Source organism: Musca domestica, unplaced genomic scaffold (genome assembly GCF_030504385.1).
Source record: "Musca domestica strain aabys unplaced genomic scaffold, Musca_domestica.polishedcontigs.V.1.1 15, whole genome shotgun sequence".
In the NCBI taxonomy this organism is placed as follows: Eukaryota; Metazoa; Arthropoda; class Insecta; order Diptera; family Muscidae; genus Musca; species Musca domestica.
In genome coordinates, this window is record NW_026712207.1 from 15,099,490 (window position 1) to 15,118,398 (window position 18,909).

The following is an 18,909-nucleotide window of genomic DNA, read 5'->3' on the forward strand; positions in this document are numbered from 1 at the left end:
TGAAGGCAATAAAGAAATGCCAAAATTGGAATAGGGATATAAAGTTAAAGAGATTTTCGATTATTGCGATATGTGTTCTACTCCAATCTTAAATGCATCTAATATTAACTGAACACAAAATATTCGCATTCATAATTACAAATATAAAAATATATATCTTATTTGGCAATGTTAGAGAGTATTGTTTTTAAAATTTTTCTCATGATAATAATTTAACTTTAATGTTTAAAAATTGTCGATAAATCGATTAAATAAAAGTCGACCTGCGTAACCCTGGCATAGATTTTTGCAAAAGCGTGTTATTTTTATTTTCCGGGTAGTTTGTTGTTTTCCTATGCCGTGAAATGTGTGCAGTAATAATAGTTTTTTAATAATTATTTGTGTTGTTGTCGAGTCAAACTATGTCTAAACGCAATATTGCCTATATTAAGCCACAAGACCCATCCTTTTTAGCAAAACTGAAGCAAGAAATTGGTTACAAAGAGGGACCAAACGTAGATACAAAGGTGATTAGTTTGCAACGTTTTTAGTGATTTGTTTGTTTATAATTTGGTGTCGGCATGCTTGTGCATGGAATTCGAGTTGTAAATAATGTAAATGTTGATTTATTCCACTAATTAGAGGCAAAAACTTGAAAATTTGGAGGATAATTTTTCGGACAGTGAAGAACCAGAACGTGAAGACGAAAAACCTTTGGTGGTGGTGTTAAAATCTGGTGATCTTACCGCTCAAGAAGCCGAAGAGGAACAGAAGCGCTTGGAAAAAGGTAAATATAAACAAACATTTATTTTCAGGTGGAAATAATTTCGAATATCTGAGCCATTGCGACGTAACCGTAATGCGCCTCCGATTGCACCACGAGATGATTGTGTAGCGATGATGGCGATGTTCGCATGTCTGTCCGCTCGTCCGTCCGTCTGAGTCTGTCCGTCCATAGCTTTACTTTATGCTTGTTTTGTGTTGTTATTCGTTGGCGATGTGTGAGTGTGTTCTGTCAGTTAGCTGTCATTTTGGTTTTAGTTGAGTCAGAAGTCGAGCGTTGGTCTGTCGTTAGTTATTTTTTCTTTTCGTCGTTTCCACGCTCCTCTTTTTTTCTACAAAAAAAAAAAAAAAAGTTCAACAAAATATATTTTTCGCAATCTAGCAAAATAACATTGTGAATTGAAGTGCAAGAAAAATCCAACAACAAAATAGTGAATATTCATCCACAAGTCTTGAAAAAATATGAACAAACAGTGCATAATTAAAAAATTATAAAAAAATTGAATTTTTTATTAACAAAAATATTTATTAAAAGGTATGTCACATAAATTTTGATTGTAAATACTTTTCTGTTTTTCCACAAAAGAAGAAAAGCATATGCAACTATTTTATGTTTCTCTGCATCCAACAATGGAATGTACTTCGTTGTAAGAATTTTCTGGTCCAAATGCAGTTTTTCAAGTCCTTAGGAAAAAGATTTTTTCATAACCTCAAAAATTTTCACTCGACAAATTTTTATTGAAAATCTCAATTGTTTTATGTGGAATCCTTCACTGCCAAACAATAAACGAATGCAGGCAAGATTGTTTCATTGCAATGGAAATGGTTTGGTCCACTAGGGAAACGTTTACAATTCCTGGAACTTTTGCCAGCGGAGCACCCTCGATTCATCTGCTTGGGAAAAAATGAAGTCGATTCTATGTGACACTCATGCACACACATACACATATTCGACCAACAAACCAACAACTGGGGCTCCGCTAAAGCAAATGCGATGATAAAAATGAACATTAAAGCGGAATGAACCAACAACAACAAGAGTAGCGGCGACGATGAAAACGACGGAGGCAACAGAAGCAGCTGTCGTCAGACTATGCCAAGACAGCCCGCGCAATAAACCAACCAAGTAACATACAATATGTTACAGACACCATAACCATGGGGGACAACAAAGAATCTGCTAGGGCTGGAAGGATTTTCCAGACGTCTTTTCCCACTCTTAATATGCAGTGACCATTCACAGTATATAGCCTTCCATTCCCAATGCCTCACAAAAGATAATAACTCCTCCAAATTTACATCAGATAGATTCCATGCACTAGCGACAGACACTTTTTGTCCACAGTATCAACGCCAAAGCAGATGGCAAACACAGTAAGAAATCAAATTTGAAAAGGAATAACAACAAAAAGACACACGATGAAAGGTGCATGGGGGAATTGACAACAAAGTACAGGATAAAGAGTAAAGCGTGATAAATTATCGCATGAAAAACACTTGGTATAAGAACAAAAATGGATAGATGGTTTCATCCAATAACTGCGTGTTTGGTTTTTCACTGCTACAATAGCAACAACATGAGTTAGGTAGGACTGTCACTACATTGGTTGCTTCTCTGTGATCCCCCTCAAGTGGAAAAGAACGGTTCGGATGTGAGGGGCTAAAGCTCTATGAAGGCGTCAAATTCTGTCATTGTAATTTTAATAGAAACTGTATAAACGTCATCATCTTTAATACTTACCTTTAGGAGGAATGGTAATGGTCTCAACAGTTGTATTGTTCTTGACCTCAAAATTTTTACTTATTTCTAAGGGAAATTGACAATAAAACTTGTATGAACATTTAAAACGAATTAAAAATGTATTAAAATTTGCCTTTTTTGTATTTGAAATTTTAAAAGTAACGGACAAATGCTGCAACATGATATATGTTTGAAATAATAAGTTTGTTCACATCTTTGGCTATATAATTTATCCCAAATTTAGAGGAACTTGACAGATTATTTGAATTTCTTATTACTTACTATCAAGGAAAACTGTTTTTGTTTAAACCGAAGACAAGTTGCAAGTCTATTTTCATATATTAGTTATATAAACTTCATGAAATAAAATTCAAAGAGACCACTTTACATTATTTTAGTAAACATTTTAAAAAGAATACATTTTAATAAGAGTTATATCAGTAAAATTTAAGGCTTCGTCTATTTCATGAATTTATGGAATAACATTGTTTGAAATTTGGATGAGTTCTTACATACAACTATTACTATCCTTTGTCTCAGAGACGGCTAGAATTCCCCGTTTGTTTTTTTTTTTTTTTAATAATTACTTTATAAATTCGAAACGTTTTGCAAGGTTTGTACGGGAACATGCATAATTGACACTTATATATAAAGTAACTACTTTCGGAAAATGTTGATTATTTTTAATGTTAATAACTATTTATTATTATATAAATTTACTCCAGATTTCCAGCCACAAGTATCTACAGGGTGAGATAAAAAAACTGCAGCAAAGTCAAACGCCAAAATTTTAACATTTTTTTAACATTTCATTGCATGGAAGCAAAAAATGTCGGAAATAGGATCAAATTTTAAAATAATTTTAGATTAGTTCGAATTGGTCAACTTTGGCACGAATTATGGCCTTCAAACGACCAATGAAACCGTCACACGCTGCCCGAATGTTGCTCTGCGGTATTTTGGCCCATTCAAGGCGAAGCGCTTGCTTAAGGTGATCAACAATTAGGTATTTTTTGTGCCAACCTTGCTTTCCAAAATACTCCAGACACAATAGTCCAACGGATTGGTATCCGGAGACTTTGTGCACTGGTAATGAAGCGAGGAACCTCATTTTGTAACAATTCTTGGGTTGCGAGTTTCTGCTGGGACGGTGCTGAGTCCTGTTGGAATGTCCAAGGTCTGCGGCCAAAATGTTTGCGTGCCCAATGCTTTAATACACCAGAATGTTTTCGCGAAAATATTCGGCATTTATTCTGATGCCACGGTCGATTAATACGAGCGGCCGGCGCTTGAGTTCTGGTGGTCAACCGAAGGTGCACATTTTTAGGTTACCACTTTGGCAAGTAAACACGATCATTTTTTTCTTTACAAACCGCTGGACGACGAATGTTTTCTCATCGGAGAAAACAAAATTCGGCAGTTCACCACTTTCGGTCAAGCGAAGCAACTCTTTAGCTTTGTAGCGATGTAAGTTCTTGCACTTTTTGAAATTTCTGTGGCTTTACCCCGAGCTCATTTTGCAATATTTGCCGAATGGAGTATTGCGATATATTCAGCTCACGAGCCATTTTTCGGCCACAGCGAAATGCTGGAGTGCTCTAACGATAGCCACTTATGGTTTTCCAGCCAAATATAAAGAAATCACACTATCACGTTTCATTTCTATCACGAATAACTTTTTTTCTGGGAACTTCTCCCCAAAATGCTTTTGTACGCTTATAAACAATATAATGAAACTGGAATATTTTTAACAGCTGTCGAGTGGCTTAAAAGTTGGTTGCAGTTTTTTCATTTCACCCTGTATATTGGATAAAGATAGGCCTTATTTTCTTTTCCTATCACCAATAAACTGACAACTGCACTGTTTAGCCCTGACTGAACCCAATGTTTACTTAAACAGATTTACGTTTAGAATTATCCTACTTATAATTACGTCTCCTGAATTTTATATCCTCAGTTTTATGGCTACAGCGCTCTAAGCTTGACTTTATCCAAAATATCTACGACTGAAAGTGTTTCCATATGGAACCGTCGCAGGGATTGTTTTAAGTTCCCAACGGCCTTTGAGACTTTCAATTTATATTGAAAATGGGATTACGGTCCTGAATTTCGTTGCAATGATCGGGTGAAAGTTCTCTTACATGTCGATGATTTACTAAAATAATATCACCGATGAAAATTTATAATCCATGTTCGTCTTCATATTCTTTAAACATTTTATGTTAATAAACTGTGCCATTGAAATATTTTGAGCCAGTGCAAAATATAGTTAAGAAGTATTTTTGAGTACAGTGTACCTGAACCTCTTAAAGAATGGGAAACATTATTGCAATATCATTCTCGAGATTCGATAGATGAGCAAATCTTTTACTTATGTTCATAGAAAAAACGTAATAGCTTACAAATTTCCAAGCAATTTTATAGTTAAACAGCTCTTAATATTTCGAAACATTTAATAAAATAAGTTATATGAAATATAGCAGCTTTTAACAGCAAAAATAGTGTTCTGTAGAGAATTGTCATTTGGAGATTAAGAGACAGTTTAATTCTGGTGTCTAAAATCATGTTTTTAAATCTTTGTGTCTTACAGAAGCCGCTGAAGCCCGTGCCGATTTGAATAAACCAATAGTCTTTCGCAAACGACATAATCCCAAGGAGGCTTCAGAAAAAGCTCTAGCACCATCCTCATCCAAACCAAACAAGCCATCAAGTAAAGAGGAGAAACGCAAAAAATCGGATAACAAAAACAGTGTAAAATTATCCTTTAACGCTGACGACGAGGAGGAAGAGGAGGAATAGTAGTAGAACGAAAAGGAAGATAAAATAATAAAAGAACGAGTTCAACAAACAGTTGTCACAAAAAAATCGATCAATAATTTGGGAATTGCTCCCATAACACCATAACCATTGCAGCTTGGAGTGGCGATTTTTTATACATACATACACACATATAAATGTTGAACAGGTATGTAGGTGTGTAGCTATATCTATAACAAACATACTTATATATGTATGTACATATTTTAGTATATAATCAATGATTTGCAGTACAGACATTCTCACCATATATACTCCTCCAAATAAGCCATCACTAAATATGTATATATACCTACATACATACATACATACCAATGTATATAGCTTTGTATTTATAATACATAAGTTGGGTATATATGTGTGTGCGTGATGAGATTTATATAATTTTATAGTTATACATACTAAAATATGTATTGTCAGGCAAAAGGTATATAAGTATATACATAGGTACGAAGTAGTATGACCTTTTTTGAAACAAAAATTTTAATTTGTCCAGAAAAATGATTTGTGCAATGAAGCAAGGACTTTTAGTAATTCAGTGATTACGAATAGTTTGATTTTTAACTAACTCGTTCTATTTTGTTTTTTTTTTTTTATTGAACAAATAGGATACGATATATTGATATTTAAAAAATACTTGTCCTAAAATTTGAGTAATTCACCTTAGATTTATGGGATCTTCTACCCACAAAGAAGGAAGGGTGGCTATTTGTTCATAATTTTAATTAATGTATATAAAAAAGATTTTTATGGAATATAGAGGTTTTGGGAAACGTGAATATATAATTAAAATTGCAATTATTATAGTTTTTTTTTCAATGGTAGTTGGCACAACTTCTGATTCTACTTTTATACAAAAGCCGATATATATTACATTAGAAAACAGCTACGTAGGCAAGTTTTCAGAACGAATGCGAAGATGGCAAATAATTAAACTATAACTTTTGTTAGATGTAATAGAATTAATTTGATTTACCTACATTTAAAGGTATCATGAAGCAAATTTTAAAATATAGTTTTTATTTCTACGATATTATTATGAAATAGATTAGGGAAAATTATATAAATATAACAGGAAAATAATTAACATCTTAAAACCTATTATAGATATTAATTCATTTATGGACATTATTGAGTGCGACTTCCAACAACCTCAAAAGAAAGAATTGTAATTTTTATTCTAGAAAATTTTGTGTAATTTATATAGGTATACATACCTACATACATACAATGCTGACCATTACTGATTTTTACCCCCGGTATGTCTCCCTGCCATTATGGTAAGCATTTTTTCACAGTTTAGTGAAAAGTGTTTAGCCAGCCAACCAGCCATCCATCCATCCCGTCCCCCCCGCCGACTGTACGTAACTCTTTCCAACCGCCTCCTTTTTATGTTACTATAGTATATTTCATATATTTTATAACGAAATCTGTTTTGCAACTTGTTTATCGGTTTTTGCTTTTGGTTTCTACCTCTTCCCTCTTTTGCTCAGAGTTTTATTCACTTTTCTTTCGCCGTGATATTCGTCGTACTGTGGATTGGTGTTTATTTTTTTTTTTGTTAAACAACCATACCTCACTTTTAAAAATTAAATTTTTGAATGCTACTCCAAGACTTTTACCCCATCGTTTGCGGCTCAGGAGTCTTGATAGCACCTTTTTTGTTTAGACTTTCTATGTTTTCCTTGATTTTTTTATTTTCCCGCTCATCATTTCCCTGCTATTGCACATGTAAAATGATGGATTATATGAATTTAAATCTCTTTTCAAGTAAATTAAATTTCCCAAGTCTTTAAAAAGCGGCATCTATGCTATGACGATGACGACGTCGACAACAGCAGTGAATGTGCGGCGAGACGAGTCTTTGTTTGTGTGTTCCTATTTAGGTTTTTCGTTTTCGTTTGGCATGTTCATCGGTTTTGTTTTGTTTACCGTATTCTTGGCAATTTTGCGTTGTGTTCATCGGTCGGTCGGGGTGCATGAGATAGTCGGTGAAGAGCTGTGTGGTTCAGAGCAGCACATTTGTTTGGCAGTGCTTTGCTTGCTAGGTTGATTTGTTGTTTTAGGAACGCGCGGTATGCGTTCAAGCAAAAAATTGTTGAATATGTTTGGTTGTTTCCTATTCTACTTCATCTTTAAATGACATTTGCTGCTGAGATGGATGTTGTTTGTGGGGTTAACACAAACAAAACATTTCAACAACCTTAAGAGATATTGGGAATTCTCTTGATTTTTACAGAGCCAAATGGTAATGCTCTCTCTCTCTCTCTCTCTTACATTGCTAACTGCTGATGGATTTCTCTTGCCAGTTGGTTGTCACGATTGAAATAAAAACCAACCCTCAGTGGTGAAGTTCAAATGTGTTCGGAGCAAATACTTTGAACTACTGCAGTGTTGCTTCGAAAAGGTACAGTTTTGTATCCAAGAGATAATACAATGTTGTACCCATGTTTCTGTGTTTTAATGAGGTCTTGTCGTTACATAATTATGATATCTACCCACGATTTAGTGGAATTATTCATTCAGATGGTCATATTCTACCTAGTTACTAAATATTTCTTAGGCTTGGCTATTTTGTTTTTTTTTTGTCTAACAGATTTCATGCATTTTGAGACTTCATTAAAAACCTAAATAGAATTTTGGCACACACCGTATTCCTTACAAGATTAATTGTGAGTATTAACCATGGTAGAATAATGCAGGTAGTCGCATCCATACAATGAAGTGTCAAACCAATTTTGCAACTTTTTTGATTTATTTATATTCAATTAACACAGTTACCTAGCCCGTAGGGCCATGGACGGTTCCAAAAACTTCTATACATGACTACTCTGAATTTAAAATTTTGTATGAAAAATTATTCAAATTCGTAAAAATTAAAAAAAAAAACGCATATCATATTATGACTTCGTATAATAAAACATATAAAAATCTACTTATTTAAAAAAAAGACATTTTGGCATATCAATGTTTCTAAGAGGTGATGCATCTACCTGTATTCTTCTACCATGGTATAAAGGTAGAATTTAAATGCTTAGGGCACAATTAACAGCTGATATCGATATTGAATAGAAGCAAAAAACTAACAAAATATTTTTACGTAAATTATCGATTTTTGTTCATCAACGGGACTTTTTCCAATAAACTTAGTAGCATGGTACAATAAGGAGGTAGAATAGCTCCGTAAAACTACAGAAATACAGCCCTCAGGCTATGTCCGCTTCCTGTCAAAATAATTAAAAGTTGTATGCAACCAGTTCTTTTTATTTATTTGAAATTTTTCTTTATTTTTTAATGGAACTAAATATCGCCTGAATTTTTTTCAAGAAATGAACTAAACTGTTCAATCTTTCAGTTCCATTGCAAAACTGGAAATATTTTGTTTTATTTTTCAAAACAATAACTGCGAACACAAAATTAACAGAAGTCGGGCACACCCATGGTACAATCAGGAGGTAGAACAGCTTCTTAAAACTACAGAAATACAGCCCAGAGGCTATGCCCGCTTCCTGTCAGACTCATTCAAAATTTTATACAAGTTGTTTCATTTTTTCATATTTTTCTTCATTTCTTCAAATGAGTTATATAGCGCGAAAAATGATTGAAATGCCTGGATTTTCTCTCAAAAATATGATCCAAACTGTTCAATCTTTCAATTTCATGGCTAAACTGGGTCGTAGCTTTAATGCGCGAGCTGCAATGTACGTGTCTTCCAATCATTGGTTTTGAAAATATTTGGTTCTCATTTTTCAAAACAATCAATTTATATACACAAAATTGGCAAAAGTCGGTCACACTTCGAGAGAAAATTATACCTTTTTATAGTACCATGGGCACACCTAGAAAAAATTGTAATCATCTGGTAGATTTACCTTACCTTTTTATTGTACCATGCTTAGTAGTTTTTATGATATAGTGATGTGAGATTTTTGAATTTTCAATTAAAACTGTGTATTGTGACAACAATCAGAAATCAGATGGACTTGCTGCCCGACCTTCTTGACAGTATATTCATAAATCCATGTACCAATATGCACAATTCATAGATGGGAACCTATTTTCTACGCAGTGAAATTTGTCAAGACATTTAATATGAGGTTACCTTCTTTAATCTATCATTCACTTGATTTCCTTAAATAAGTTTTGGTATAAAACAGGTAGTTGCGTTACTTTGATACACATTTTATCTTAAGTTTAAGTCTTTTTGCACCACGTTTTGGAGATAATTACATTTTCTATTCACTTAAATCAAAAATTTCGTTAGCAAACCGTATTAAATTCCAAAAGCTTTTTCTACAAGGTTGCTTCAATCAAGTTATAGTAATAATTCTACAATCAATGTATAGTTGTTTCCAAAAAAAATTATACTTATCTGTGGAATGTATTGATATATTTGTGTGAAGGCCCCGTCATAATGTTACCAATATGTAAAAAATTATAGCAACCCCTCATAATTATACCTACCAATCACGCGTCAGTATTAATACAGGTGAGCGAAATCATGTCATAATTGCTTTCCAGTAAGCATTTGGCAACCCTGTCGGTCATGGTTACCCAGTAAACAATTTTTGCCGAATTCGGTCCGATTTCTGTCAGAATCTCTGAAAAAATGTCCGATTCTGATTCCGAATTCCTTCCGATTTCGGTACGAAAGTTGTATGGACGTGGTCACCGAATTCGGAAAGATTTTCTGAAAAAAATCTGAAAAAATAATAGATTTTCTGGACGAATTCGGTCCGAATTCGGTGAAAATTCTTGAAAAAATAGGAGAAAAAATTAGATTTTCGGAAAAGATTCGGAGGACAATTCCGAATTTCTGAATTGCAATTTTTTTCCATCATATTTTTTTGGGAACGAAAGAGAAAGAGGCTGATTCACAACAACAACAAAACGCACATTTTTACAACGGAAAATCTAACAGTTCACAATAACAATAACAAATAGCATTTTTGCTTTGCGCTTTGTTGTTGTTGAGATCTTGAAATGAATGATCACAACAACAACTACTATGGGAGAGAATGTGTCAAACCACCACCATCCGTTTACATGTGGGAGAGAATATGCCAGAGCAATAGACAATCTACTCTCTCCGTTTTTTCGCTTAAAAACACAGGAAAATGTGCAGAAATTCTAAAAAAAAACGTTTAGAAAATCGGACCAATTTCTATCAGAAATTTCTGAAAAAAACGTCAGAAATTTCGGAAAAAAATCTAAAATCAGAGCAGTCGGAAAAAATTGTTTACTGGGTAATTTTTACCGAACTAAACAACCTTTCAAATACAACACTTGTAGCCGCAAAAGATACTCTGACAGCAAAACTCTCTCTTACAAAATATTCTCTCACGTTATTCGCTCATTGTGTGTGTGGCGGGATGGAAGGTTGACTGACTGACTGACTGACTGACTCTCGGTGGTTTGTGCGCTCAATGCTGCTCTTGACAATTTTGGCAATCTTTAGTTGTTTGTTGGTTCTCAAGAGTGTTGTGTGTCGTGTTTTGATATCACGGAATCTGTCTATGCGTTACCGTTAGCCGGTCAAAAAACTTTGTTGTAATTATTTGTGTTACGCCTCTTCTTCCCCACATCACTATCAAATCAACCTTCCTTGGAGGCCGAAGCCAAAAAATTCTCCAACGCACATTGCCATTATCAACTAACTCCCTTTCCAAGCATTTCGCATTGATGACAGCCCCAAACCAGGACCTGTAATGTGTTGGAGCCTTTGCTGGTAGCTTTTACCTTGACTCAACCCACAGTATGGACATTAAATGAAGTATTGGACTGCACTTAACTCTATTCATGGTATGAAGCAGCGCTATACTAAATACCCTAGCCATCCCCATCATGGAATACCCAAAATTAACTGATGGATTTTTGTAAGGCCAACCTGAGCTAGAAGCTGCAGAAATTTATATTCGACAATATCTTCTTACCCTTGCACCACGCCGCTTATCATGCCATTGCGCTCCGTCCCGTTCTTCTTCTAGTTTCTTAATTTTACTCCACACTCTTTGGACTGAATGGTTGGTTGGCTGACTGACTGATTCACTTATAGCGAAACCAGCAAAATATATTCTCGCTTTGTGCGTTTTCGTTTCATTTTCGTCGTTGTTTGTTGTATTTTGCTTTAGTCGATTGTTTAGCGTTTTGTCCGTCTAGTCGTTTGTTTCGCTATTCTTCACGCTGTCCGTCCGTCCATCTGTCGAATTGTTGGATCGTATGTTCGTACCACTATTTCGAAAGACTGAACACCAACGAGAGCAGTCAGAATGTCAGTTCAAACACGCTGTTCAAAACGTCGTATAGTCGGTCGATGTGTATGTATGTTTGTACAAGAAAGTTATATGTTTTGTTCAGCAGCTAACTTTACAAATTGACGGACAACACAATGTGTTTTGCTATTATATAAAAAACACGCATATACCTACCTACATGTACTTGGGTATATAATCTAATATATATAAATTTAACAATTCAAAAATATATAGGTAGTTTGGATATTTTATCAGTAAAATCTTAGAGTCCCTTCCGTCGAAATCCTCGCTTTACTTCTATTAAAAATTAGAAAGTTTTTGCATGAATTCTAGCTTAATTCTTTTGTCATTCGTTTGGCGCCAAATTTAAAGAAAAATGGCTTTTTTAACTATTAGACATTGTAGTTAAATTTTAACTGGACATTACCAACTTCTATGGAATCTAAGCTCGAATTCCATGCCCATGCCAATTTGATATTCATTATTGTGTATGAAAATAACTCCTAATAAAATTTTAACCTACTTTTATAAATTCAATTAATTATACCTATACTATATATATTCCGATTCCACGTTCTAAAATATTCGTCTATATTCTTTTTATTACAGTTTTCCTAACTACATTCGCATTTGAAGATATCCACACATTATTAAAATCCACAAATAATTTGGCATCAACAACTCTAGAATATGACTGAAGTTGATGTTTCTATGCCGGAAGGTTCAGGTTTATCATCAGCGGCTAACCTACAACATCCTGAGACACATTCAAGTGGCAGCCACGAAAATGGGAGTCTTACGAACACAGCAAACGATAGCTCCAACACTAACACAACTCAGACCACTGGAGTCAAACTAAATCAGAATAGTGGCAAAGATGAAAGCATGGAAGTAGATGGTGTTGACACGGAGGAAGACGATTCACAGATAACCTCTTCAACAGAAAATGGAGAGGGGGGTAATGCGGGAAACGACCGGGCCGATCGTGACGAAAATAGTAATAACAGTAAACCAGAAATACCTTCGAAGACCTCGGCCAACGTGAATGAGGATTCGTCAAATGCCTGTGAAAGTATATCACAGAATTGTGATAGTGTAAATAGTTCGGATGCAGGAAAAACACATTCTTCAAATCATGTTCGAGATTCAGACAACGACACAAATACCAATGACAGTCATCCCGTATCAAAGACACAACACAGCGAAGATGGCGAGGGCGCTATTAGTGCAGATGGGTCGGCTAATCATGTCGACGACACTTCCAATGATAATTCCAACCACACAAATCCCGATCCCTTGGCTGTACCGAATTCAAAACAAAGCCAGAATGGGTCAGCGTCGGCGGAGGAGAAACAATCTGATGGTGTTGTAGATTTGGGCGATGATTCAGATGTTGAAATGTCTGAAACCTCAAACATCAAAGACTCGCAAAGCAAAGAGAAACCTCCACAAGCACAAGACTCAGATGGTGCTGTTGTCATCGGTTCTGATTCAGAAAACGAAAGTGAAAAACCGGCTAATACATCCACAGCTGCTACGGCGCTTCCTTCTAAGCCATCTGAGGCAGCACCGAAGGCACCCGCAGTAGTTGAAGACGATGACGACGATGATGATTGTGTGGTAATAGAAGACGATAGTCCGCCGCCAGCACCGAATGATCTCTCGAAACGTAAGCTGGATGCTACTGGTGGCCAGGACGATTTATCTCAGCCTCCCAACAAACGGCAACGTAACAGTCTAACACCAACTCAAGGTCAGTTGAGTATAAAAGACGCTCGGTCCTTGATGGGACCGGCGGCGGATACAACAACTAAAAACGCAATTGTATATCCTGTAAATATAACACCCGCCTCCCCTGTAACTGGGCCACCAAAACTTGTACCCGTTGGAGCACCCATTGCGGCAGCATCTGGTGCGACAGCTTCGTCTATACCAGGTTTGCCGGTTATGCCCGGCATGAATAACACAACCAATGCCAATTGTTTGCCCGGCCTGACTGACGATATGTTTGTTTTAGAGGCCCCCTCGTTCATAGTTCCGTATATCTATGAGAAACCTCCCTCTGACCAAATAAAAAATGTCGTCAAAGAGTTGGAAGACAAATTTGCCTTTACAAAAGAAGACTTGGCAGGAGTTGACAAAACAGATGAGTTCGACATGATGACCGAGCAGAACAAGGAAGATCGGGAAGAAAAAAGTGCCAAAAAGAAGAAACGAGGGCAAGGTGATGATGACTCATGGTCTGAGGAAGAGGAAGATTCGGAGGAGGACGACGATGACGACTCTGAGTCGGGCGTACGTACAAAAGTCCTAATAAAGGAAGCGTCAGATGACATATCCGCCCTAAAAGGAGCTATAAAACCGGCGGCTGCGGTGGCAGCAACAGGCACCAATTCAAGTGTACCTGCTAAACCTGGCCAGGAGAACTACTTCGAGAGTCCTCTGGGTAAATTTTTCATGGACATTGGTGTCGGTTTAGTTCAAGAATATGTACAGAACGACCTAATACGTCTGCAGAAGCGAAAAATGCGCAAGAGTCTGGGTCGCAATACGGGTGAATTCGAAAAGGCAATTGCCGCACTCACAGCTAACATGGAGGCCTCAAAGAAAAAGAACGCTCCATTCAAGTTCAATATGAAACGCTGTGAATTCTGTAACTTCAAATCGGAATCCGCACTTGCCATGGCAAACCATTACGAGACGCCTCATATGAATGGAGCCATGTACAAGTGTAACTTCTGTATTTTCGAAATACGTAATGCCACAGAAATTGTTTACCACATGGAAGCTGTTCACAACATCAAGGCTCGTCTCATCAAACCCTTGCCCTATCATCAATGTCCTAATTGTGGATTCGAAGACAACGGCAAAGCGAAACTGGCCCGCCATCAGCCCGTGTGTGCAAAGAAATTCCGACCTGAAATCAATTTGGCTCCACCAAACGATTGGGAAGCGCCTGCTAAAATTCCCCGCATTAAGCCAAGACATGGACTGGTTGGAACTGCCACGGCTTACCAAGCTATGGCTGCACAGGCTGCAGCTCAAAAAGCAGCCTTGGCTACTATACAACAACAGCAGCAGGCTAGAAATATGCAAGCAGCAGCACTGGCAGCCCAGACTGCTGCAGCCAACAAGCTTAGAGGACGTTCTCCACAAATGCCCGTGGGCAATAAAAACATGCCACCATCAACGGGAGCTATGATTCGTGCCGCCAATCAAGTTCGAAATCCTGCAGCTACAAATGTTGTTTTGCCCAACAACTATCAGCTAGGAAATATTACAGGACAAATTCTAGCTGGCAACGCAGCATCGTCGAAAAAGCAGCTCAGCACGGGTCAACCTAGCATTTCCATAACGCCACTACCTCGTCAAACAGCTGGTGCGACATCCCAGTCGCCAACTACCAGTAAGGTACCACCACCTGGTATGAAACCGGGCCAGAATCCGGCTGGTGGTAAGGCTCAATTTGTTATATGCGAGATATGTGATGGATATATCAAGGATTTAGAACAATTGCGTAATCACATGCAGTGGATGCACAAAGTCAAAGTAATTTCGACAGTGTGAATTCCAACTGAGCTAACTGTATTCATTATTTTAACATCTCTTATTTCAGATTCACCCCAAGATGATTTACAATAGACCCCCACTAAATTGCCAAAAGTGTCAGTTCAGATTCTTCACAGACCAGGGTTTAGAACGCCACTTGTTGGGCTCTCATGGTTTGGTGACAAGCTCTATGCAAGAGGCCGCTAATAAGGGCAAGGACGCAGGAAGATGTCCTGTTTGCGGTAGAGTAAGTATCTTAAAAAATGCTATGTGTAGCCAATGAATTAAAAATAGTTAAACGAGTATGTGTTATTGGTACAATCAACAACACAATTTAGTCATTTTTTTAACATTTCAACTCTCCCAATTTCAATTCATTCTCATTTTTTTCTCACTGCACGCTCTGAATGCACCTTAAAATATTTTTATTATATTTATTTCCTCAAATTCCCTGTTAAACTAGAATTAATGGGAATAACATTACCATCAAGATTTATTTAGATATGTAAAAAAATAAAAATATCTCGATTTTACCTCCAGTCTATTCAAAACAAAAATTCTTTGGCACCATTTATTTTAAAACTTACTGAAATAATATATTTTTCTTTCACGTTTTCAGATGTATCAATGGAAGCTATTAAACCACGTGTCACGAGACCATCACATGACTCTGAAACCAGCACATTTATCCTACAAATGTACCGTTTGTACGGCCACGTTTGGCATGTACAAGCAGTTCGAGACGCATGTCTATACTGCACACAGTACCGTGGCCAAAAAGGCTATGGATGGCAAAAAGAACTCACCAGCTACAAATTCATCGGCAGGTGTTAGCGGGCGTAATAGTTTATCAGCAGCAAATGATTCACTTTTGAAACCATTAAAAATAAATGATGAAATCACAATTATACCACAACCTGCATCAAAATCGCGCATTTCAAACATGGATACTCATGTTATTGGTAAGAGCTACAATGTGAATGAATGACTTCAACGAATAATGCTAACAACTATGAAATTATCTTTTGCAGATTAAATGTCTCTATTAAAATATGGTCAAGAAAAAGATATACACACCGAAAATGTGTTGGCGACGTAGCAGCCTGTATGACTTTGTTCAATGCTAGACTTGGACCGCAGCACACTATACTTTAGAGAATCAACTGGAAATCTGGTTTTATGTTTAAACAATAGTTTTAACAAGTCCATGCAAAAGTGCTGGGACATTCAACGATTAGAGAGGCTGCTGTGTAAAATATTTATAAATAATTACAGAATTTTTCTGGCCCATAGTCAACCCAAAATGACATAAACCCGACAAACATATTTGTTGGTATTTCCTCCTATTCTCCATTGACTTAATTTTTGTCTCATTGCCAATATTAACACCCTACCGGATCTTTTGTTTCTACTTAACTTTCCATTTTTATTTACATTCTATTTAAGCACATGCTACTACAATAATAATGAATTTCAGATTCGAAACCCACCCTTTGTTTCTCTTTTTCTTTGCCATTTTCTTTTAATTGGAGCGGAGGAGAAATGAACAACAAACAAACACAGTAATTACAAATTTCAAACATAAAAAAGTTACAAAACCACAAGTGGTACTTGTATATTAGTTAAATACCTAATAAGCATAGAACAGTAGACTATATAAGCAACAAACTAAAATGGCAAATAAAACAATAAACTCAACAAAATTGCATATATTGGATAAAAGAAAAACAAGCGTTTGATTAAGTATCGTGCATTTGGTTAGCGAAACATATTCGGAACAAGCAACACAAAAAGCCACACCCACTCTTCTGCATCTTCAAAATGTATTATCATATGAGAATGCACGTATCCTCTTCTAATTTGTAATCAATTATGAATATTACATATAAATATATAAAAAAAAACTGAGAGATAGTATACATACATATATATATCTATATACGAATGATAAGAGACAATTCTTTGAAAATGTGAAACAAAACATCTTTAGAATATTCATAAAGAAACAAAAATAACACATTTAAGTAAAAATATAAGGTATACACACTAAAGGTAAACAATTTATAATTATATTACACATAATTTATATTATTTTTAATTTTGAGTAAATAAATGAAAAAAAAACTTCTTATTAATACTATAAATAATATAATAAATGCAAACATTTTAAAACTTATATTTTCATTTGTTTTCAATTTTGGGTCAGAAATAAGAAGTACGTGAAACCTTGTAGTATGTGCAAATGTGTTCTCAATATTTTGTAACTGTTATATATTCAAAAGTGCTGTAAATGAGTTTGCATCGAGGAATGTTTTGTGATCATTTTGACACAGATAACTCGATAAATTGTATTCTTTAAAATCAAGGTATAAATACGCGGTGTGGCTGGCAAGAAAAAATATTTATCCCATTTATAATTCGAAAATGCAAGTACGAAGAGTTGCATATGGTATTTATAACAAAATGTTTAGACATGTTATGAAAACTTTTTCAACTTTCGACTTAATGTTGAATTTTAATTAAATGTTGATTTTTTAACTTTTTATTTTGCGAGAGTAAAATCTGGAAAGGTTCAAGGCCAAATCCAATATTTTTGTAACCTCTCTCTTTTGTGCATATACACAACAGTCTTCTAACCCTTTTTTTTTGTCCGACGAAGGGTTTAAACTTGCCATATTCTAATTGGTAGTTGGGCAGACCATGTACTCAGTCCATGATACTTTTATATCCACAACCATACATAGCATGGAAAATAATTACTTTAGATTGAACTAAATATACAGGGTGAGATGAAAAAACTGCAAACAACTTCAGACAGCTGTCAGCCACTCGTCCGACAGCTATTAAATTTATTCCAGTGACAGCTCATTATATTGTTTACAAGCGTACAAAAGCATTTTGATGAACATTTTCCAGAAAAGAAGTTATTCGTGATGGAATTCAAGCGTGATAGTGTGATTTCTTTATATTTGGCTGGAAAACCACAAGTGGCTATCTTTAGAGTACTCCAGCATTTAAATATGAATAAATCTTTTGTGTCTCGTACCATCGCTCGTTACCGTGATACTGGTAGTGTAGCGCGGCGTCAAGGGAGTGGACGTGGAAGAAAACTACAACATTAGCAGAAATGGTTCGAAAATTTAAGAAGCGAATTGATCGAAACCCGCGTCACAGTGGCCGAAAAATGGCTCGTGAGCCGAACAAATCGCAATATTCCATTCGCCAAATATTGAAAAATGAGCCATTGAAATTCCAAAAAATGCAAGAACTTACACCGCAACAGAAAGAAAATAGACTCAAAAGAGCTAAAGAGTTGCTTCGCTTGGCCGAAAGTGGTGAACTGCCGAATTTGGTTTTCTCCGTCTTCGATGAGAAAACATTCGTTGTCCAGTAGTTTGTAAACAAACATAATGATCGAGTTTAATTGCCAAAGAGGTGCACTAACAAATACCAAAGTGTCAATCACCTCAAGAAAGCGCTTCGTCAGGAATGGGCCAAAATACCGCAGAGCAACATTCGGGCAGCGTGTGACGGTTTCATTGGCTGTTTGAAGGCCATAATTCGTGGCAAAGGTGACCAATTCAAACAAATCTAAACTTATTCTAAAATTTGATGCTATTTCCGACATTTTTTGCTTTCATTCAATAATATTTAAAAAAAAATGTAAAAATTATGACGCTTGACGTTGTTGCAGTTTTTTTATCTCACCCTGTAGGTCAACATTTTCCAATAGCCTAACATAACGGTGCATTCGCTATTTCGATGATTTTATCCACATTTTCTAAC

General features: G+C 35.9%; 2 protein-coding genes across 5 annotated transcripts; both read left to right on the forward strand.

Annotated features, from left to right (window-relative positions):
* The first annotated feature begins 261 nt into the window (after window positions 1-261).
* Window positions 262-5,306, forward strand: LOC101900619 (uncharacterized protein KIAA1143 homolog). Of its 2 annotated transcripts, XM_005187626.4 has the most exons (3): window positions 262-506; window positions 622-766; window positions 5,094-5,306. In XM_005187626.4, the coding sequence occupies exons 1-3, from the start codon at window positions 402-404 to the stop codon at window positions 5,300-5,302; spliced, it is 459 nt and encodes a 152-aa protein (XP_005187683.1). In that variant the 5' UTR covers window positions 262-401; the 3' UTR covers window positions 5,303-5,306. The 2 variants fall into 2 exon arrangements, 1 of the variants encoding a protein (XP_005187683.1); XR_009341752.1 differs by lacking the exons at window positions 262-506; window positions 622-766 and adding an exon at window positions 777-1,297 and having other exon boundaries at window positions 5,094-5,229.
* A 13-nt stretch (window positions 5,307-5,319) lies between these two features.
* On the forward strand, window positions 5,320-17,299 carry LOC101899649 (uncharacterized). Of its 3 annotated transcripts, none has more exons than XM_011295912.3 (5): window positions 5,320-5,468; window positions 12,184-15,123; window positions 15,191-15,370; window positions 15,743-16,085; window positions 16,155-17,299. In XM_011295912.3, the coding sequence occupies exons 2-5, from the start codon at window positions 12,265-12,267 to the stop codon at window positions 16,157-16,159; spliced, it is 3,387 nt and encodes a 1,128-aa protein (XP_011294214.2). In that variant the 5' UTR covers window positions 5,320-5,468; window positions 12,184-12,264; the 3' UTR covers window positions 16,160-17,299. The 3 variants fall into 3 exon arrangements, with proteins under 3 accessions (XP_011294214.2, XP_019893796.2, XP_019893797.2); XM_020038237.2 differs by having other exon boundaries at window positions 5,330-5,476; XM_020038238.2 differs by lacking the exon at window positions 5,320-5,468 and adding an exon at window positions 10,779-11,122.
* The last annotated feature ends 1,610 nt before the right edge of the window (window positions 17,300-18,909 follow it).